Below are 22,200 nucleotides of genomic sequence, written 5' to 3'. Positions count from 1 at the left end.
TGTTCTCCTAGGAGAGATTAAGTGGACAGTCTGTACTGCGCAAGACTAAACTGTCTCTCTGAAAGGCTTCAAACTTATGCCATGGTCTGTGGCAAAAGAGTAGCCTTTACAAAACAATTACAAACGCATGCCAAAAAATGGAATGTTTTTTTTTTTTGCACCAGAAAAGGAAATGGTGTTTCTAGCTGAGAATTTTAAAATGAACCAGGCTTGTATTTTTAAGAACCCAAGTCTGTTGATTAAGAATTGGAGTATGCTTTGTGAAGTGTAATCCTCCTGGCCAAACTAGTACAATTCCATGTAATTCTGCCAGCCAGCCTGGCATTGTCTATCATCTGATTTGGCAGGTCATACAGAGGTTTGGTTTTGGGTCCTTTTCCCAGTTGCTTATTTTTGTTCTCTTCTGAGATTTTTTTTTTTTTTCCCCCCCCCCCCCCCCGAATGCTTTCTTGAAATTCTTTCCATGCCTAGCTGGAAAAACTGTGTGAGTGTCTCTGGATATCCAAAAAAAAAAGTTGACAACTGCATTTAATGGGTTGACCTTAAAACACATTGCAGGTTCCTTGTGTGAGATATCTTTTTGATTACCATTTTTAGTATGGAATTTACCATTCTTTTTTTTTTTTTTTTCTAAATCCCTTTGAGCAAATTCTGAGTGTTCGTCCCCAATGTAGACCAAACCATGCTCTGAATCTTAGCTGCAGAATTCCTCATCTGATCAGTGAGTGGGGCTTGGCTGTTGTTTTCTCTCAGCAGGTAGTCTAATTGTTGTCTAATGGGTTTTCACGATGTTTTTTTTTTGTGCCGGTGTACTCTTAAATTCCAGTAAAATGTGAGGTGCAGAGTCTTGTAGCACTAACCTCAGAAGCACTACAGAATAGTCTCTTCATGCAGCAAGATGTTATGTATTCCTAGAGAAATGTATGTGATGCATTTAGTGTGCAATATGTTACTGAATAGCAGCAGAATCAAAGCTATGTGTGTACACAAATCTGTATGCAAGACTGTTTTTCATTCAGAATGTTAATTTTTTTCATGCTTGTCACAAATTTGACCTGTCTAACTGAGCTTTTGGTGATTTCCTTTTTGGATTTTGATAAGTTACTCCTTCTCATTGCAGTTGCACAGTACCCTTTTGAAGACCATAACCCACCACAGTTAGAGCTTATCAAACCTTTTTGTGAAGATCTTGACCAATGGCTAAGTGAAGATGACAATCATGTTGCAGCAATCCACTGTAAAGCTGGAAAGGGACGAACTGGTGTAATGATATGTGCATATTTGTTGCATCGAGGCAAGTTTTTAAAGGCTCAAGAAGCCCTAGATTTCTATGGGGAAGTAAGGACCAGAGACAAGAAGGTGAGTTATTTTGTTCTTTTTTGCTGTGTGCATCTTTAGGCTTTTCCTGAATAGTCAAATCCTTTGAGAAATGTTCTCTGTCAATTGTGATATCTCATTTGGTTTAGCTGTAATATTACTGGGTCAGTGCTGTCCTTTTCAATGAAGAAGATTTCTTAAGTAGCAGAAGCAATTAATCACAACACTAAAATGGTCTGTTTTTTCCATCTCCTGTTGAAGGTGATCTGGACAGTTTATTTTAAATACCCTTTTAAATAGCATTCTGCTCTGTGTTGCATCAAATAGGTGGTTGATGAGTGAACTTTCTCATTCAGCATTTTCAGACCAAATAAGAGGATTATTCTAGCTTGTTTTGTCTGAATAGATGAGCTGTTCAGATCCTCAGGTTCTCTCAACTTCTGTGATGTTTTGAGATGCATAGTCATTAAAGTGCTTTTTACAGCTGAATGTCCCTACTGGAAGAGCATATCCATGGCTGAATAGCCCTTGTAATTAGAAGGGAGGCTAGGCATTGGCCACCTCAGTCTTCTTCATGATGTTTAATTTCTTGTGTTTGTGGGGTGTGAGAGAATCTCAGAGAAATTATGTTTGTGGCTGCAAGAGCTTTGTTATGACCTTGTCAGTGCTGCACAGGCTGACTTAGCGGTACTTGTGGATTGGACCTTTTTGGCATGGTTATGTATCATTAATGAAAACTTACACTTTTTTTTTTTTTTGTGAAATCTTCCCCAACTATGGTAAGATGTGCCTTGCAGGGTAGTTGCAGCAAGTCTCTCTGCTCATCTTCCTTGTTTCCTTGTACGTGTTGGTAAGAGCAGCCCTGGGGAATCATCTCTGAGCCAGTTTTAGCCTATTCAAGAACAGAGCTCTCTGTGTTCCTGCAATGTTTGCATTAGGTATTCATTTCACAGCGTGTGGGCCTTTTAACAAGTTGAGTTTCATGTTTGAAGGCACTTGAGAGTGAAAGTATTGTATAAGGAATTTCAGGATTTGGATGCTGATTCATTAGAAGGAGCAAGTGAATAGTTAGTTGGCTGTTTTTATGAGATGGAGCTGGTATTCCAGCTTAGAATATGGTTGTGATGTCATACTTGAAAGGAGATAGTGTTAAGATTTCCCATCAAAACCTGTAGGTTTTGATAGGAGTGAGTGATAGTGAACAGGAGTGAGCTGTGTGATGAATGAATAGTGTAGGCTGCTCCTAATGGTTATCTGGAGATAAAATAACGTGGAAATCACTCAGCTCAAAATGCAACAAATACATGGTGAAGCATGCTGTACCTCAATTTACCTTTCTGTAAAGAGTGTAATATTTCTGTACATTGGTGTCTTGAGGATAAGGAGTTATGTTCATTAGCATGTTTGAGGTAGCAGAAGGTTTATTAAACAGGAATTGTGAGAGCCTTGTTTAGCTTTGCTGTAAACATTATCAGCGTTATCAGTAACAAGCAACTTTGTTTTGGTTTTGATGTCTCTTCTGGAAGAGCTGTTTTTTTTTTTGTTGTTTTTTTTTTTTTCCCAGCTCTTGAGCCTGGTTAACTTCGTTTGGCAAATGAGCAGTATGTGATTCACATGACTGTAAAAGTTGTGCTTATAAACAGGTATTCCAGTGTAGATTCTGGGAGCTTTTTCTTCCCTTTTGGGCCATGTTTTGGTATTGCACGCAAAGTGCTGCTCTCTGATTTGATGCTTTGCCACACCTCTATAAGCTGACTTTCTGAACTCAAAGTAGTTGGGCCATCATAAGAGCTGCTTGTGCCCAGGTGCAAGAAAATTTTCTTATTTTTGCTGGGCCAAAACATGATGAAAGAAAATTGGCTTTAATCAGGTATTAGGTATTCTTTATTTAAAAGCAAGCAAAAGTGCACAGCTTTCGTATAGCAACTGAGAAGATCACAGCTCCAATCACTGTTACCATTGATATGCATGGCAGATTGATTCTTGAGAAGGTTTGTAACCTATGCTGGCAGGAAGTGCTACTAATTACAAGAGGAAGTATGACTAATTAGTCAAGAGAACAACCATGAGTACTTCTGTAGCAAGCTTTTCCCTGGTGTCTGGTGGGAGAAACAGCTCCGCCAGAAGCCTTTGTGACATCTAACAGGGGATGTGGAACAAATGGACAATTCCTAGATAGTAGGTAGTCTGCTAATGCAGCGTCATCCTGGGAAGGGTAGTGGATGTTGCAGAACTGAGCCTCAAAAGCTGTCTCCAAATGGAAAATGATTTTTTTCCTCTAAGCTGCCTCTTTCAACTTCTGCAGCTCCTCAGGGAAGGGTTTCTTTTTCAGAAAGAGGGAATGGGAAAGATTAAAAACACTGTCTAAAAGATTGTTATCTATCAGTCCCCACCACTGTAGCAGAATGGCACTAATTTTCATTTCTCCTTTGAACGGTATGAAGACACGATTTTTCTGAAACTTGATTAAGAGTTGCGGTTGTCCTTCCTGTTTCCAGAACTGGGGAAGAAGTAAGTCCCCAAATAGGTCTTCTAAAACAGCTGCTACTGCATCCGCACTTTGAACTGGTTGGCTTATTCCCTAAGGCGTACACCAAAATTCTGCTGTAATGATGAAGGCTGACAGTTTGCCTTCCTACAGCTGGATGAGGTTTTTGTTTCTTCCCACTTCTGTGGAGGCCTCTGTGGTGAAGTGTAGTCCCTAGAGAAGGGACTGGCTACTCCATGAGTAGTTATCAGGTAGGAAGAACTTAGTCAAGTGCTGAAGCTGGAGATGATCCATTCAAGAGTGTTCTTTGACCTCCACGTTGTTGCATTTTAGGAATGGCTCCCAGTAGTGACTGTAGCGGCAGTTACAGCTAACTGAACAGGAAACAGAAACCAATTATTTTCTGCAAGGAAGTCTCAGAATGACTCTTTCAGTGGGGTAGATAACCAGCGTCAGATGTGTCGGAGCTGGTCTGTTACAGTGGCTGTTTGTTGAGCAGACCCAGGTGACAACCTCTGCTAAACCCAATGCCATTTGGTCACAATGAGGCTCCAGATTTAGCAGGGAGAACTACTTCCAGAAGTGCTTGTTCTTCATACTATTGCCCTTGCTATAATAAGAGGAGCACCAGAAGCAGCAGCTGGCAATTTTTGTGATGTCCACACAGCAGTGTATTGTGAAACTCTGGCACAGGGACTAGAGGAACTCATTGCATACCCATTCAGAAGATGTCAGTGAGTGCAGATGTGAAATATAAGCTTCTCAAGAGAAAGTACTTAAACTGCTTCCCTGCACTCTTGCTTTGAGACTCGGGCATGAGGCTCAGATTCCAATAAAGAAAACTTTGAAGCTCCCTTAAGACGTGAATCTGTTAACTACTACCAAGATGACATCTAAACCACAAATACTGTCCACATATAAGGCTACTTAAGAATATCATTGTACAAGTGATACTGGGAGAAGTGTTTTGCTTAATTTTAATTTTTAACTAGCTGGGATGGTAAGGAGACACTACTCAACATTTTCTAAATAAAGGCGGAAAGATACCTGAGTATTCCAGCAATCCTTCACTTCTGTCTGTCACAAGGGAATGCAGGTATTATAACTAAATGCTTGTGGAGGTAACACAAGGATATTGTCTAGGCTTTAAACTTCTGTTATCCTCAGATTATTGCAATTTCACATTTAGCTTTAGTATGAAAGTATACTCAATTACGCTGCTGCAAATATGTAGTGTGGGTTGATATAAAACATACAACCTATTTTGTAAGGAATTAAATTTATCTTTTATCACTTTCTCTTGAAAGTATCAGCTATAAGAGCTCTAAAACTAATTGTTGAAGCTTAAAATAATTACAAAATTGATAATAAACATATTCTTTGGTTATATGTTCTCAAAGCAAGCGTTTACTTCAGAGCTGTAATTCAGTTGAAGTCCTTCATTCAACAGTAGGGCCATCAGGCTCATATTAATGAAACTTTCCACTCTGGATTTTTGTGAAGACATTTCAGGAACACGTTTTGTAATAGCAGGTAGTGTCAGTACAGTGATATCAGTAAACAACAGTAGACTCATTTGACTTGCATTTCTGTAGAAATTCCAGTGTCAGTGCTTAAAAATTACAGGGGCATCCTGCTCAAAGTGCTGCTGGAAGTCTGACACCCCTATCTCTGAGGTCTTTCTCTTTGCGATACAGAGAAGCCTGCATTCTTTGCTTCACTGTTTGAGCTGGATGTAGGAAATACCCACAGAAGTGCCTGGAGAACCAGGGTCCCACATACTCCCTGCACGGCAGTTAACGCGTGTGACATCTTAAGCGCTGCAGGACAGGTGGAAGGGGTGCTGCACAGAGCGCTGGGGTACTTTAGATGCCTTTTCGTTCTTGATTTATTCACCTTTAGTTGAATTCTCAGATATTGGGGAGGAGTCCCATTAGTGACTGCTGGGAAATGCTCTGGGTGCTTTTGACGTCTGTTTCCTTTTGTTTAGGGAGTCACAATTCCCAGTCAGAGACGCTACGTGTACTACTATAGCTACCTGTTAAAGAATCACCTTGATTACAGACCAGTGGCACTGCTGTTTCACAAGATGATGTTTGAAACAATTCCCATGTTCAGTGGCGGAACTTGCAGTAAGTACTCAGCACTCCCTTGTTCTTCATTAGCTCTGGCTTGGAGCTGGTTGTGTGAATTCCCAGGTGACTGGATAGTATTGTTGTTTTACTATAATCTTAGATTGTACTAAATGGAAACATTTGGATATTTGCTCTTCACCTTCTTAAAAAGCTGTTTTTAAAAATACAGCAACTTTTGGGAAATGGGAATTGCAAAATAATGTTTGTTTCAAATGTGGCAAGGTTATTTTTCCCCTGGTGGTTTGAGACAGTATGTACGCAGTGAGTTTTTTTTATCTATGGAATAATTCTCTTCTTTAGACAAAGGCTTATAAAGTATTATGTGTCCCAGTGACCAAGTAGTGTGATATGCTGGTGTGCAGTGTGTCAGTAAGGAACAGCAGATTCCTTGGAAATTCCTAGTGTGACTGCATATTCTCTTCTGCCTTTCTGTGGGCTGTGTTACAGAGCAGGAACTGCCTGGTTCTGCATGTTCTTTCTTTTTGTTGCAGTGGAAATTATTTTTCTAATGGCTTTGCTGTGATGATTACTGCAATGTGTAATTAGTTCCAGTGCCTACTGTGGTTTTGAGTAAAGTTGCAGTATTGATGTTGTAAGATGGTACCTGAACACAGTGCACAAAAGAAACAACATAGCAGCTTGTCAGGCCAGCTGTATTTTTCAGAAGGAAGATGCAGAGGGAAGCCTCTGCCAGAAAACCTTTCTCTGAGTTAGAGGTGTGGAGGTTGTATGTTCTGCAGTTCAGTGTTGTGGATAAACTTGTGAAATCAAGCTACATGAAGTATGGATTATTGCATTATTAACTGTTTTGCCCTTACCAGACTTCAGCATGTTACTTTTCCAGGAGGTTGTTGGGATAAACAAGTCGTTGCTAAGCACATGGGAAAACAGAGTACCTACCAATTTCAGCATCTTTGAGGAGTGCTGCCATTTATGTTTCTGTGCAGTTTTTCATTGATTTGTTTTTACAGAAATGAAAGCGATGTGTTGCTCTTCATCCGTGTAACTCTGGTATTAATTTTAGCGACAAATGGTATTTTTTTGATCTTTATCTTTGTCATCTTCCATCTGTTGTAAAGTCACAGAGCAGAGTTGTGTCTGTCAGGCAGAAAAGAAAGGATACCAGGTTTCATATTGCTCAGGATTTGAGAGAGTTAAGTATGATGTTAAAGACAGGCTGCTCAACAAGATAGTGTGGGTGATCTCAGTTGAGATTCCCACAGCTCCTCAGTGGCAGATACGGTTTACCATGTGTTGTCTAGAGAGCAGTCTACACCTGAAATTAACAGAGAAACCAGGAGAAACAATTAAATGCAGAAAATACTAGAAGAGTCAATGCAAGATTTATTGGAATAAATTTCATTTAATATTTCTGGCTTTCGTGCTTGCTTCGCTTGGCAGTTTCAAAGTTACATCTGCTCAGGCTGCAGCAAAACCTCACAACTTCAGCTGTTACTTTAGTTTAGAAAACTACACTGTGGCTGGCACTCGTGGTGGTTTACAGGACAGACTTTACGGGCTTTGTCTGCATAGCCTGCTGTCAATGCAGATTGATTTATGTCTTACTGTTAAATTTTATCCTTGTTCTTGTTTGTCTAACAGCTCTGATTGTGTAAGAGAGAAATCAGTTTATTCTGACATTAGTGCCTGCTATGCAGCGTGGAGAAAAGACAGAAGAGAACTTTCATCTAACACAGAGATGAGAGGAAATGTGTGAGGAAAAATCAAGAATTTACTATATATAGTTGTTTTGTACTCCATTATAAAGATCATGCAGCTTTCTAGGAATCCTTTAGTTGCGTGAACAAATTGCTACAAAATACAGAAATCTGTGAGGTTATTTCAAATTATGTCCCATGAAGCTTTTTTCTTTGCCTTGCAGTGCTTGGTTCATGATACATACTGAACTTTCAAAATGCTATAGGCTATGGTTGTGATTCTGATTGCATTTTTTTGACACTTAAAGGACATTTCTTGCAAAGTGACACTCTGTTTTTACCGTGCAGATCCTCAATTTGTGGTGTACCAGTTAAAGGTAAAGATATTCACCTCCCCTTCAGGACCCTCAAGACGTGAAGACAAGTATATGTACTTTGAATTCCCTCAACCTTTGCCGGTATGCGGTGATATCAAAGTGGAGTTCTTCCACAAACAGAACAAGATGTTGAAAAAGGTTGGTTTTCTTGCCTTTTTGGAAAACGTTATCAACTCAGCCTTGATGCAGGACTGGGACACTGGTAATTTTTCAGTGATGTGCCATCACAGTGTTTAATTCTTTCACGTCTAGTTTTCCCAAGTAGAGAGTCTTTCACAAAATGAAGGCTGGATGTTTTGAATCAATGAGATTAAGTACAAAGGTTGGATATAAATTATGTTGGATACGTATTGGAGTAGTTTGGGTAGTAGTGAAGGATCTAATTGAGGAAGAAGCATTCACAGTCTAAAAATAAACCTGCATACTGAGCAAGTTAACTCCAGCTGTTTTCTTCACTAAATTTTCTTGAGGTTTTAGCAGGCATGAATGATCTTGTGTGTGTGCTATTGGCTGATTTCTATCCATCTGTCAAATCTGGTTGAAATTCCAAGGTAATTTAGTTCCTGTGCACTGTCTGAAAATCTCTGCAATCTATTCAGCCGTTACTTCAGTTTGTATTGCAGTGTCATCTGCATTACCTTGTCTTTAGGCATATAGAGAATTCATTCCAAACTGAGGATTTTATCAGTATCTCGCTTGTAGGGGAAAAAATTAATCTGGAACTTAATTTGACACCAATCAATGAGTTATTAAAGATGAATGTTTAATTTATGTTTGTGCTTATAGAGGTAGTTTGTATCTACTAAAGTGAAGCATGAGGATGAAAACCCTGTTGTTTTAAAGGTTACCTTTGTACTTACTGTTTAAAATTCCAGTCTTAATGAATAACTGTTTACTGTTTAATGGAATAAAGCTTAAGAACATTCTTTGAGCAAATACTGCAGACAAACCATAATAATGAGAATACTAGAGTGAACTGGGAGATGAATGTAAGTTGTAAGATGCTAGTTATTAGCTGTGCATACGATACACATGCATGCTTTTTTGTTTATGGACCTCGTTCAAGTTACTGTTATCTAGTTTAGTGGTAAATTTTCAGTAGCTGGAAATGTCCTGTTCTGTTGTCTGGCATGTGCTAGTGCATGCAAAAGTTTAAGCTGATGCTTAATGAGAATGCTTTCTTCTGCTTGTTTAATTAAACATAGTTTGTATTGCCTAGTTGCCCTGATTGAGAACTGTAAAACATTTGGCAAACAGAAATGACTGGTTTTTAGGCATTAAAATTATCAATATTTAAAACTTCAGTACACAAGAGCCAATTTTAAGGGCGTTATAGGAGCAGCCAGGTAAGTTCTGTGTGTATGCGTGAGGGATGCAGGGAGAAGATGGGGAAAAAAAACCCTAAACATCTGAGACAGGGTTTTGTTTTAACCAGGCCTTGTTCTGTCTAACTTGGGAATTGGGTTTCTTTACTGTTTTGGGTAACAGATAGATTGTGAACATGCTTCCTAGGAGGCATTGTGCTGTTCTTCTCGCCAAGCAAGTTCTCATAACATCTGTACGTGGCTCTGATGAAAGATCTTGGGTCTCTTGTGCCCAGATTGAGCTTTCCTATTTATTTTACCTCTAGAGAGGGCACTGAGATCCAGTGGTAGCATGAACTAGATGTCATTGTTGTCACATATGATTTCTATAGTATAAATTCAGGCTAGAAATGTTTGTTTTGGATTGTCTGCGGAAATGTAGCAAGCATGTTGCTGTGCTGTAGTTTCATTTCAGTGTCATGTCAGCTGCAGTTAAGTTCATAGGAGTCTTGTAGTTTGAGTAACTAGTTCTTTGTTTTTTTCCACATAACATCCCCTAACTATTCTAGTTCTGTGGATCACAAGATCAAGATAGAGAAGAGCAACTTCATACTGCTTTTTATTTTTTTAACACTAGGGTTGAGAAGCGAGGAGTTGGTGAAAGCTGTTCTTTCTACAAACAGTTTCTGCAAACTTACCTGAGAGGATGAAACCTCTTTCCAGACGGAGTTCTTTTGTAAAGAAACGACCTTGATAATCTGCTTCAAAAATCTATTGAATCTAATGCTTAAATACCCTCAACATAAAAATCGAAGCCAAAAGAAAATTGTATGCTGTTACATAGCTCTGGTAATACCACCTCTATTAGTTCTAACATAAATGCAAACACAAATTGGAGGCATATGTGAGGTGTGAACATCCTAGTCTGATTTATGAAGCCACTGCTGAGCGATTCTTAAGAATTAGTGAAATATTCCATCTCCGATGTTTGCCTTGGCACCCAGGATGGTCCTTCCACGAGGTCTCTGTAAAGTTACATAAAGTGTCTGAGATGAGAGTAGGCAAAGGTGAATGGATATTGGTGGCAGAAAACCTGTCCTGGAAGAACTCTGAACACGCTTCTGTGCACAAATGTTGCACATCCATGAAGTCCCCTTTGTTTTGCACTTAGTGGAGCCTGTTTTTTTTTCCAGATAATTTGACTCTATAGTTTTTACTCAAAACCCAAGAAGTGAAGGTCTTCCAGTGCAGGAACTTTGCAAATTGTAGAGCTTGCCATGTCTCTGCAGTGATCACCTGGGCTATAAGGTGTGACAGTGTCATCCTTCAGAGATTCTAGCTTACTTAGGTGTGTGTTTCTGGAAGCTGGAATGACAGATCTGTTGCCTAGCACTGATTCCTCTTCTCCCAAGGTTTTCTGTTAGCGGATTTATACGTAGCTGCCAAACAAGTTTTTTGTGCATGTTTGAAGACATCACATCACCTCTGAGCATTTTAACTTTCCCTAACAATCCTAATCAACAAACTAATGGCATAATTTGAACAGTAGATGTTGGTCCATCCTGAGGCTTGGGTTGGAGAAAGACTATATCTCATCTCTGGAAATGAAAGAATATTCTCTGCACTCCTTCTGAGTTTGTCTTGGTGTTCAATACCACTGGTCTCAGCTTGAGCATTCTGGATAAGCCTACGTGCACCTGCTTTCAGAGTTCATAGTCCTAACAGCAGTATTATCTGCAAGGTGCTCTACTGTGGAAAGTCCTCAACTTCGATAAAGCTCTTTGATAAAATTGTTAGTATGATATGAAACAAGCTTTAGTGACCAAGTGATTTTGAGCGTGCATGCTAGGTTCTTGATGTAAAATTTAAATCTGTTGTGCCCTTTTATTTTAATGGCAAAACTTAATTTAAGCCAATTCAACTAACCTCTGCCAAAGGGTCATTCAGTGCTTCTGAGAAGGTGCTGGTAAGACTGCTTTGGAAGAGTTGCCATGTTTCAAATTTTTTTTTTTTTTTTGCTATGTGTGCCACCTAGCACCAGCTAGGGATTCCAAAACTTTGGATTCTTTCTTGTCTAATTAAGATGCTTTCTATATTCTTAGCCGTTTTTTGTGGCATGTAGTTACTTCCTTTCCTTCTGTATGCTTGCTCATATGAGAGCGAAATGGTACATTGTTTTAGTACAGTTCATATATAAGAATTTGTGACCAGTGGAAGTCAACATTTTGGAGTTCTTTGAGCAATTTGTTTTGTTTCCCTCTTCTGACCTATAGCTTGCTCTTTTACCATCTCCAGTTGTAGTCTGTAGTCTCTCTAGGTTTGCTTCTGTGTTCCTATTAGAAACAGTTTTCTTATTGATGTTGACATGATAATATTAAAGGGTTTCAAAGTATCCATATGTCACTTGATTAAATGAGAACCTGTTTAAAAATAACGCAAGGGATTTGGTAGTCTTCCTGCCTGCAGAGCCTGGAGGTAAAGGAGACCTTTTAGGAGCACTCCTCATACTGATGAAACAGTGGTCAATGTAAGTCACTGCTGGTTGATACCCAGAATCTAGCGTAGGTGGTGCTGGCAGCATTGTTTTGAGCTGTTGTCTGTGCCACTGTGTTTGAGTTTGTAGAGATGAAAAGTTCTGCTGCATGGTTAAAGAACACTTTGGGTCTTGGCTTTTTATCAAACATTGAAAAACAAACTCTTCAAATGTCAGAAGACTTCAACTGCAAACCTGAAAATGGTACAAGTTGCATCAGTCATGGTTATGAGAAGGCTATGATACTGGCCTGGAACAGCTTGGAACGTGTTCTCTGTCTTTTGATTGCTGGATAGCATCTGTAATAACTCTTAGCTATTACTGCAAAGTGATTAAGTGCCCTTAGGTCCCTCTGCAAATTGAAACTCTGGGGGATATGGGAACTCCTTGCTGATGGCTTAAATGATATTAGGTTTGGATGTCAGTCTGCAGTTAGAGACAGATATCAGCTGTAGAGTGAGGTGTGTTTTCCTGTCATCCTGAGAACTGAACAGTTACTCGTGATGCTGATATACTCTGAATAATTCAGCTTTTGTCTCAAATGTCAGGTGCTGCACTGTAGATTTTATGATTCTGACTTGCTTATGGCAAGAAATGTCTGATTTTTTTTTTTAAGTGGATTCCTGTGATGTAATTGGAAGTGAAGCAACGTACATTTAAAAAACAAAACAAAACAAAAAAACTGAAAAACCCTACCTAATATTTTTCAGAAGCCTGTTCATTACATAACTTTTCTTGCTCTGATACTCAAATTTGATAAATAAAGCCCAAGTTCTGGTCATGCTTTAATTTTTTACGTTCTCTCTGTCTTTGGCCCATACTATTCTCTTTTTTCATTGCCTCCTGTGGAATATCTTTGAGTCTGCTGCTTGAACCTGACTCAGTCCTCACTTGGAGTAATGGGCCTTGTTTCTCATTGAGAGCAGTGACAAAATTATCAGCCCCAAAAGGTGATACCCAGAAACGTGACCAAGTCTTCCCTTAGTTTGAGTGGGTCTGCCATGTTTCAGTACCCATCAACTTAGTTTATTAAACTAACTTAATTAATGTAGCAGGAAGGGAGAGAAAATAACTTCATGCTTTAAAGAAACTGCAGGGAGATAAGATAAATGACCTGCTCAGACAGGCAATAATGTTTAGTTTCAGCCTCTGAAGACCTCTTCAAATTTATCCCAAGGAAGCAAATGAAGAGATGCCTGCTGAGAATTTTGTCATTTGTCTTGTCCGAGTCTCATGATTGCTTGTTCAGGCTGGCTCTGATGTGCCAAATAAATCCTTCCTGGTTTTGCTCCACCTAATCAAGTTTTAAACTTCAGAAGTCCATGCCTTCTGCCTCTGCCAGTGTTTGTTTGCATTCAGTGACCTTGTTTGCTTTGGCACTGTTTTCCTCCAAAGCTGCTTCAGCACTATTGATATAAGCCATTTTCCAGTTCTTTCCATTCAGTTGCTGCAATTTGTGTTTGTTAGCTTAGTCCTTTCCTTTTCTGACCTCTTTGGAACCATGGTGTGGCTCTGAGGACCAGCACCAAAGTATGTGACTGCTTTTACAGTGTGATTCTGAAGAGTGATGTCAGTGGTACTGTCGTACCTACAAGAAGTGGGTTCTCCCTTCACTTGACCTTTACACCAGCAGTGCGCCTGCAGGTGATATTTCCACTTGCTTACAGAGTTGTAATACCCTTGCTCTCTCCCACTGTTTATCACAGCATCTGGACTCCAAACCTTCCTGTTCTGAAGCTGAAGGGCTGATGCCGTTGGTTGTTTCTGGTTTGACCTGAACTGGTTAGTCTTTTGATTTGATCAGGAGTGATCATTTCCTTGGTGGATTTTTTTTCTTTTGGGCGCTCCATCTTCATGGTGGAGGAGCATGGACCAAGTTATCCTGAAGAATTCTTCATGAGGATCTTACCTGCTGCCATATGAGGTTCCATGAGGAATATGGAAAAGTAAAGCCTTCTTTTCCAGGACATTCATCCTTTACTTCCACATTCTGAGGTGGACATTTAAGACTTTGAGGTAGCATTAGTGAAGAAGAGGATGCTAAATATCTGAATAGGCTGGGCCTTGCACTGATGGCTGAGTGGAATGGATTAGCTCCAACGCGATATCATGAGATAACTTGAAGGGGTTTGGTAGCAGTGACAAGGATCTGCCAGTCTCCCAAGGCAACTGTAATTATAGCATGTTAGTGTGGTAGATTAGATGCTGGTGGGGCATGTGTTGAAGTGGATAATTGTTTAAGCGCCGGAAGTGTTTCTGGCTGAAATGTTGCACTTTTGCCTTTCCCCTTGCATTTCCTTAATAGTTGTGATGTCTCAGGTCCTTATAGGAAATGCACACAAGCTGGAAACTTTTTCTGTGTGCCTTACCTAAAACACTGAAAGTGGGGCTAATGAGCTTTGGATAGGGAAGGCAGATGCTGCTTGTTTCATATACTTTTGAATTCTCAGTGTTTTTGTACTTACGTTATATTAATTTATATTAATACTTTTAATATGAAAATTTATATTAATACTTACGGTATACTAATTTGTAGACAAGAGTATTAGCTAAGCAGTCAAATCTTCTCTGCTCCAGTACCAATGCCCAGAAAACAATGATGACTTCCTGGTGCCAAGTTGCCTTCAATAGGGAGGCATGCTCATGTAGTGTGCAGTAGAACCACCAACTTTTAACAGAAATGCAAGAACTTTAGCTCTTGTGGGAAGACTGGGCCTTTGCATTTTGGATCTTTTGCCTTAAAGCTGGAAGTAGAGTGAAATAACAGTTTCCTTTTTACAAAGGAAGTAGACACAGCTTAGAGTTTCCTATAAATGAGTGCTTAGTGTGCTAGTCAAGACCAGCTTATTAATGGTAGCTAATCTTCGAAATGTCTACTCTTGACTGGTGAAGGCGTAGCAAATGGTGGAGAAGTAGTACAGGGACATTCAGTGTATCTTATCGAGCTGTTTAGCTGAAACTGTGGAGGTGAATTTTCTCAGCGTATCTTTTTCAGAGAGTGCCTATCCCAGAGCAAAACATAGCTGCTGGTCATAAAATAGAGTCATAGAATCCTTAGAGCTGGAAGGAACATCTGAACGCCATCTATTGCAACTCCCTGCAATGAACAGGGCTACACAGCTAGATCAGGTTGCCCAGGGTGTTATCTAGCCTGGCCTTGAAGGTCTCCAGGGACAGGACATCAGCCACATGGTTAGCCAGGTGTTACAGTGCCTCACCAATCTCACTGTGAAAGATTTTTTTTTTCTTTATCACTTTGCTAAATTTTCTCTCTCTGAGCTTGTAACCATTTCCCCTTGTTCTGTCATGCAGACCCTACTAAAAAGTCTTTCCCCTTCTTTGCTGTGGCTCTCCTTAAGTCATCTCACAGCCTTCTCTTCTCCAGACTGCACAGCCCCAGCTCTCTCAGCCTGTCCTAACAGGGGAGGTGTTCCATCCCTTGGATCATTTTTGTGGCCCTCTCTGGATGCTTTGGATGGACTCCAGCAGGTCCATGTCTCTCCTGCACTGAGGACTCCACATCTGCATGCAGTGCTCTAGGTTAGGCCACACCAGCACAAAGCAGATGAGCAGGATCACCTCCCTCGTCCTGCTTGTCACACTTCTTTGGATGCAGCTCAGGATACGATTGGCTTTCTGAACTGTGAGGGCACAGTGCTGCCTCATGTCCAGCTTGCCATCCATCAGCACCATCAGGTCTTTTTCGGCAGGGCTGTGCTCAATCCTTTAATCCCCAGCTTGTATTGGTAGTGAGGATTGCCTTTACCCAGGTGCAGACCTTGCATTAGCCCTGTGGAGAAGGAGGACTTGGTGGTCCTTGTGAGCAAGGTGCTGGACATGAGCCAGCAGTGTGCACCCGCAGCCCGGAAGGCCAACTGCATCCTGGGCTGCAGTAGAAGAGGGGTGGCCAGCAGGGAGCGGGAGGTGATCGTACCCCTCTATTCAGCTCATATGAGGTCCCATCTGCAGTGCTGTGTCCAGGCTTGGGACCCTCAGCACAGGAACGACGTGGCGCTCTTGGAGCAGGTGATCGGAGGGCTGGAGCACCTCCCCTGAAGAAAGGTTGGGGAAACTGGGCTTGTTAAGCTTGGAGAAGAAAAGGCTCTGGGGAGATCTCATTGTGGCCTTCCAGTACTTGAAGGGAGCGTGTAAACATGAGGGGGAATGGCTGTTTACGAGGGTGAATAATAATAGGACAAAGGAGAATGGCTTTAAACTGAGACGGGGGAGGTTTAGTTTGGATATTAGGAGGAAGTTTTTCACTCTGATGGTGGTGATGCACTGGAACAGGTTGCCCAAGGAGGTTGTGGATGCCTCATCCCTGGAGGCATTCAAGGCCAGGCTGGATGTGGCTCTGGGCAGCCTGGTCTGGTGGCTGGTGACCTTGCACATAGCAGGGGGTTGGAACCAGATGGTCGTTGTGGTCCTTTTCAACCCAGGCCATTCTGTGATGATTCTATGATTTGGATTTGTTGCGCCTTATGAGGTTCACCTGGGCCCACTGCTCAGCCTGTCTAGGTCCTGCTGGCTGGCATCCCATCCCTCTGGTGTGTCGCCGCACCCCCAACTTGGTATCATTGGCAAACTTGCTGAGGGTGCACTTAACTCCACTGTTGAAGTTATTGATGAAGATATTAAAGAGTGTCGGTCCCACAGCACGTATGGAGATGGACACTTGTATCACCTCTTCGATCCTAGTGACAGACATAATATACTGGCTGATATCACCTAGTTCTTTCAAAATTACATTTTACTTTGTCTCTTTGTGTCTGGATGCCTGCTGTGGTGTTACAGTGGATAATCTAAAGGACCAGATAGCTGGTGATGGGCATCTGTCAAGTTCTGCTTAAGAGCAATATACGTAAACAATCTTCTAAGCTGCCCTTTTGTGTAGGATGGCAATCACTTTCAGAGTGCGACTTCTCTTAGTAATGGTCAGCAAGCATGTACCTGCTAAGAACTGTCTCCGTGAAGCTGTAGTGAATCCACTGTGATGGGCACTCTTTTGTAGGGTGCGTTTGCTCTGTCACAACTATTTCTGTATATAAATAAAAACGTTCTGTTACACAGGAGGCTGTAGAGGATGATGTTCTATGTTGATAAATGTTAGTCACCTATAATGCTTTGCACAGGTTGTTAGATGTGACTAACCCTTGGTAGGAAAATGTCTTTATGCCTTGTGGTTGCAGGCTTACCACTTGTCTAACTTGTCATCTACTTTTTTCATAGATAATTGATTTTATAACTACTTTTTAATAAGAAGCAACTTCTGAAAGCAAAATTGGATAAAATTTATTTTGATTGATGCAGTGTTGTGTATTGCCTGGGCGAATTGGTGGAAATGTCTTTGCATGCAACATAACTGATGATGTACTGTTGTCCGAACTAGTTTCGTTTGGTATTGTTGATTTGGTTTTGATCAGTTGGTATTAGTCAATTTTATAAGCTGCTAGATAATATTAAAGCAAGATTGTTCTTTGTGTTTTTCCTCCCTAGGACAAAATGTTTCACTTTTGGGTAAATACATTCTTCATAGGACTGGATGAAAATTCAGACAAAGTAGAAAATGGAAGTCTAGTTGCAGATCAGGAACTTGATGGTATTTTCAGTACAGAGCGCTCAGATAATGACAAGGAATATTTAATCCTTACATTAACAAAAAATGATCTGGACAAAGCAAATAAAGACAAAGCCAACAGATATTTTTCTCCAAACTTCAAGGTCAGTATACATTTCATGTAAACAAAGCTGAAAAGCTGCATGAAGTTATCTGATTTGTTTGTCTTGCTTTACAGAGGAACTGTTTGAAACTGTGCAGAAATCTAACTCACGTATGTGTTTCCTACCACTTAGCCAAAGGTTTTAACTTCCTAAGTGTATTGACTTTTCCAGGAAAGCCAGTAAATGGTGTGAGAGTTTTTCTGTGTAAAACTGGTGAGAGACTGGGAGAGAAAAGCTTCTTTTTTTTTTTTTCTTTTTTTTTTTTTTTTGAGGTATTTATCAAAGCCATTAGAGATGGTTAGTAAGAATTCCAGAGAATCTAACAGCAGTTTTTTCTGGTACCTGCTGCATTACTGTTAGTGCTGAGCTTTATGCATAATTTCTGAGTTGATTTGCAGAGGTACACACTTCATGGGAACAGCTTATAACCTGAGTTTTGGCTCTGAGGAGAGTGAGCCATTGCCAGCACTGTTCTCAAAATGGAAAGGATGTTTTTGAGCGCACTGATAAAATGTCAGAAGTCCACAACTGTACGTATCTGAATGTAGCAGCTACAGTTACCTGATTGTTGCATGGATCAGACCTTAATGCACAAACACGAATCACTGGTTATGGTACTGAAAAAGCACTTTGTTCATTTCTGCAATGTTATTACAATCTCTGTGTTGTCAGAGATGTAGAGGTAGGATGGTTGGAAAGCTGACATGGCTGCAGTGTTATGTCCAGCTGCTGTAGCTCCAGAACAGAAACGGCTGGTGCAGGTGCCCAGAACTTCAGCAGAGCTTGCTGGTGGATCTCTCTTCTCTCAGGAGTAGTACTGAGAGTTTGGCTACTCTAAGAGCTCTTTCTTTTCTTTCCAGACTAGGGAGGGGAGCAGTTGTGTCACTCAAGATAGTGAAAGGAGCTGTGCTGTTGCAGATAGCAGTTGTTACCTGTGCTGTGCTGAAGTTCAGGTTACCTTTTTAAATTGTTTTTTTTTCCTTCCCCAGGTGAAGCTATTTTTCACAAAAACGGTAGAAGAGCCATCAAATCCAGAGGCTAGCAGTTCAACTTCTGTAACACCAGATGTTAGTGACAATGAACCTGATCATTACAGATACTCTGACACCACTGACTCTGATCCAGAGAATGAACCTTTTGATGAAGATCAGCATACGCAGATTACAAAAGTCTGAATATTTTTTTTTTATCGGAGATAAAAAAAAAAAACAAAACACGAAGAATGACAAACTTGAATAAACTGAAAAAAGGACCTTTTTAAATGGCAATAGGACATAGTGTCAGATTACCAATTATAGGAACAATTCTTTCCTGACCAATCTTGTTTTGCCCTATAAATCTACAGGTTTGACACTTGTCCAGTTGAATAAAAATGGTTACGTAGCTCTGATATGTATATACCTTTTTGTGTCAAAAGGACATTAAAACTTCAATTAGGAACTATAAATATGGCACTTTCCCATTTTATTCCAGTTTTATAAAAGTGGAGACAGACTTAATGTGTATACGTAGGAATTTTTCCTTTTGTGTTCTGTCACCAAACAAAGTTTTGAAAAAATGCAAATATACAGGTTCACATCCTGCCCCTTTTTTTTTTTTTTTTTTTTTTTTTTTTGCACTTATGTGGCAACAGAAAAGTCTGCAGTTGGCTAAGAGATGTCTCTAGAAGGTTTTACTACATTCTAATGCATGTATTTTGGATGGGGGATGGAAAGTAATGCTCAGAAAGGAATATAGTCTGCTGGAGCTTGGCCTGTGTACCATATCCGGCTACTTACTTGCACCTTTCTTTAGCATGCTGCCGTAATTCATCCTGGACAATTGAAGAGTCGCCGCTGTCACTGCTTGTTGTTTGTGCATTTTATTTTTTTAAGTGTAATGGTGCTAGAAAAGGCAGCTAGAGGGAGTGGTTCTGTATAGGGGTACAGGAATGAACCTTCGCAACATCCTAAAGACCTGCAAAATGAAGGGAGAAAAATTATTGGGGTCACAGAAAGGAAACACAGCAACAATGACTTAACCATACAAATGTGGAGGCTATCATCTTAAAATACGGGCTTGAAACAAATTGTTGTAAAAATTGTCGGTGATTCATTAATTGTTTTACTGAATTGTAACGGCTGCTCCATCTCCTGTGTAATCAAGACCAGTGCTAAAAGTCAGTTGCTATTAGTGCATACGTCAGGCAACATCTTAACATTTCTTATTAGGTCTTCAATCATATTCCTGCTGAGAATACTTCATGTGCTGCCTTGCAAGCTTTTTTTTCCTCATTAATATGAAAATATTTTGTAGCGGTGCACAGGAAATTTCAATTGGAGATTCTCGAGGTTAGTGTTTATTTTGAAGATTTATGATGCATTTATTCAGTCAAACCTCTGTCAGCCATTCTGCCCCTTTGACCTTACACATTGTATTACAATGAGTTTTGCAGTTTTGCACACTTTTCTAAAAATGTCATTAACTGTTAGGGAATTTTACTTGAATACTCAGTACCTACAATATTTTAAAAAGAGACACTGCAGAGGAGACAGTGTTGAATTCTCAACGCTGTGGCTGTATGAAGATGTGTACTTTTCACAAGCAGAACTTGTCCCAACTGTATTGCTTGCTATTTAAAAAAAAGCAACACACCAACAAAAACCACAAATCAAAACAAACTAGATTTCTCATCTGGCAATGTTGTTTGTTCATAGGGCTTGAGATTCACTTTCAGCATATAATTGCTATGCCCAGACTGCAGATGACTTGACAGTACAACTACTGTTGTATGGACACGTGAAGAAGCTGACAAAGATGTTCACTCTGAAGTGCACCAAGGATTGCTGTCCCCAGATTTACACTTGTTCAATTAAAACTTCTCTTACTCAATTAACTTAATAGGGCTGACATTGAAGTTCATTAGCTGTGTTCTCGCCTAGATAACAGCAGTGTATGGAATCCATGAGGGCCCTGTACGACAGCATTAATGGTAAGAATTGAAGGAGACGAGGCAGGACTCACTCTTGGCGAAGGAAGGTATCACGTGCTTTTTTGGGATCCGTTGGTCAACTTTGCTCATTGTATTCACGATTCTAACAGAGCTGGTAAATGTTTTCTGACATAGAGATCTGATCAAGCTGTAGTGTCTCAGTGGAGCAGGAGGCTGGTTCCAGTGCTCGCTGTTCCCAGTGGTGTTGACAAGCAGGAAGTGGTTACCTGGGGACATGACGTTAACTCTTACCCTTTAAATCATGTTTCACCCTGTCTGATTTTAACAGTTGGTAAAAAGATTGTGTTGGCTAATAAACAAACCTGTTCGTGCTTTCAAAGTACTGAGATATCGACACCGTTCTGTGTCCTGCTTTGAAGTTTGTGATAACAAAATGCATTGGTGTGCTTCCAGTGCGTAATGCCGAGGGCTGGATTGGAAGAGACGTGATGGGCTTTTGCACTGTTATTTTTCCTTTGGAATGTGAAAGGTTGGAATGAGGGTTTTGATTTTGAATGTTTCGATGTTTCTGAGAAGCCTTGCTTACATTTTATGGTGTAGTCATTGGAAATGGAAAAAATGGCATTATATATATATTATATATATAAATATATATTATACGTACTCTCCTATAGTTTATTTCAGTTACCACCCCCATAGAAGTTGACAAGAATTACTACGACTGAAAGGTTTTTGAGTCCTTATTAAAACTTTATTTATGACAGTATTCATAATTAGCTTGAAACGCATTCTGTAGGTAATCTCTCCTTGAGTTTCTGGACTGTATGCTTAAACTTCTGGATGTGCAGCAGCTTACATGTCTGAAACTACTTGAAGGCATCACTTCTGTAAGAGCTTACTGTTAGGCCCTAAGCATCCTTGGTCATTGGTAGCCCCACTCAAAATATTTGCCACAGCTCTTAAGGGCAGCTGTACAAATAGCATCTGGATTTGAGGCACGTGTTGGGAACTGGAGTTCGCATACAGCATCAGATGTTTTGGCTTGGAAAGCAAAACTAAAATCGGATGCTAGCGTGCAAGTTCCATGTTTAGTCATAGCAAACGTGTGCAATATGCTAATGATGCCTGTGGTTGCCACGAAGTGCCTCGTTTACCTTTACGATTCCATTAAGAAGCGTCATGCATGCAGATGGATGGGGTGGAACTGTGCACTAAAAGGGGCTCCGACTGCAGCGTTTGGCAGAGCTGCCTTTCTCTGCCAGTTCTAATTTTCAGTCTGTTTTCATATAGCATATATATATATAGATACTAAAAGAAAAAAAAAATCAGTCTGTTAAGCAGCCTTACTCTGATTCAGCCTCTTCAAATACTATTGTGCTGTGCAACAGTGGCTCTGTGTGTAATGCTATGCACTGAGAATACACAAAACAAAGTATGACATGTACAGGATAATGCCTCATACAAATCAGATGTCCGTTTGTTATTGTGTTTAACAACCCTTTATCTCTTAGTGTTAAAACTCCACTTAAAACTGATTAAAGTCTCATTCTTGTCACTGTGTGGGTGTTTTATTGAAGTATTCTGAGTACAGAATGGTCAGGTAATGTTCTGCTGGTGAGCAAATGATTTTCAGCATGTTTCTTAGAGCTACGGGTGCTTCTGGAAGGAGCTCTGTGTGTATGAGGGTTTTGAGGTAGCTTGGAACCCTTTTCTACTCAGCACCTTTGAAGGAGGA

At 40.3% G+C, this 22,200-nt stretch overlaps 1 protein-coding gene across 1 annotated transcript in view; it reads left to right on the top strand.

Moving 5' to 3' along the window:
• The window catches only part of PTEN (phosphatase and tensin homolog), a 43,713-nt gene extending 24,966 nt beyond the window's left edge, over positions 1-18,747 (top strand). The window contains exons 5-9 of the mRNA XM_048943836.1: positions 1,121-1,359; positions 5,796-5,937; positions 7,947-8,113; positions 17,309-17,533; positions 18,523-18,747. Coding sequence (XP_048799793.1) covers positions 1,121-1,359; positions 5,796-5,937; positions 7,947-8,113; positions 17,309-17,533; positions 18,523-18,708 — 959 coding nt within the window. The 3' untranslated portion in view covers positions 18,709-18,747. The remainder of the gene's footprint in view (positions 1-1,120; positions 1,360-5,795; positions 5,938-7,946; positions 8,114-17,308; positions 17,534-18,522) is intronic.
• The last annotated feature ends 3,453 nt before the right edge of the window (positions 18,748-22,200 follow it).

This window comes from Lagopus muta, chromosome 5 (assembly GCF_023343835.1).
Source record: "Lagopus muta isolate bLagMut1 chromosome 5, bLagMut1 primary, whole genome shotgun sequence".
Taxonomy (NCBI): domain Eukaryota; kingdom Metazoa; phylum Chordata; class Aves; order Galliformes; family Phasianidae; genus Lagopus; species Lagopus muta.
The sequence above is the reverse complement of the archived record's forward strand: the minus strand, read 5'-3'. Positions and strand labels throughout refer to the sequence as shown.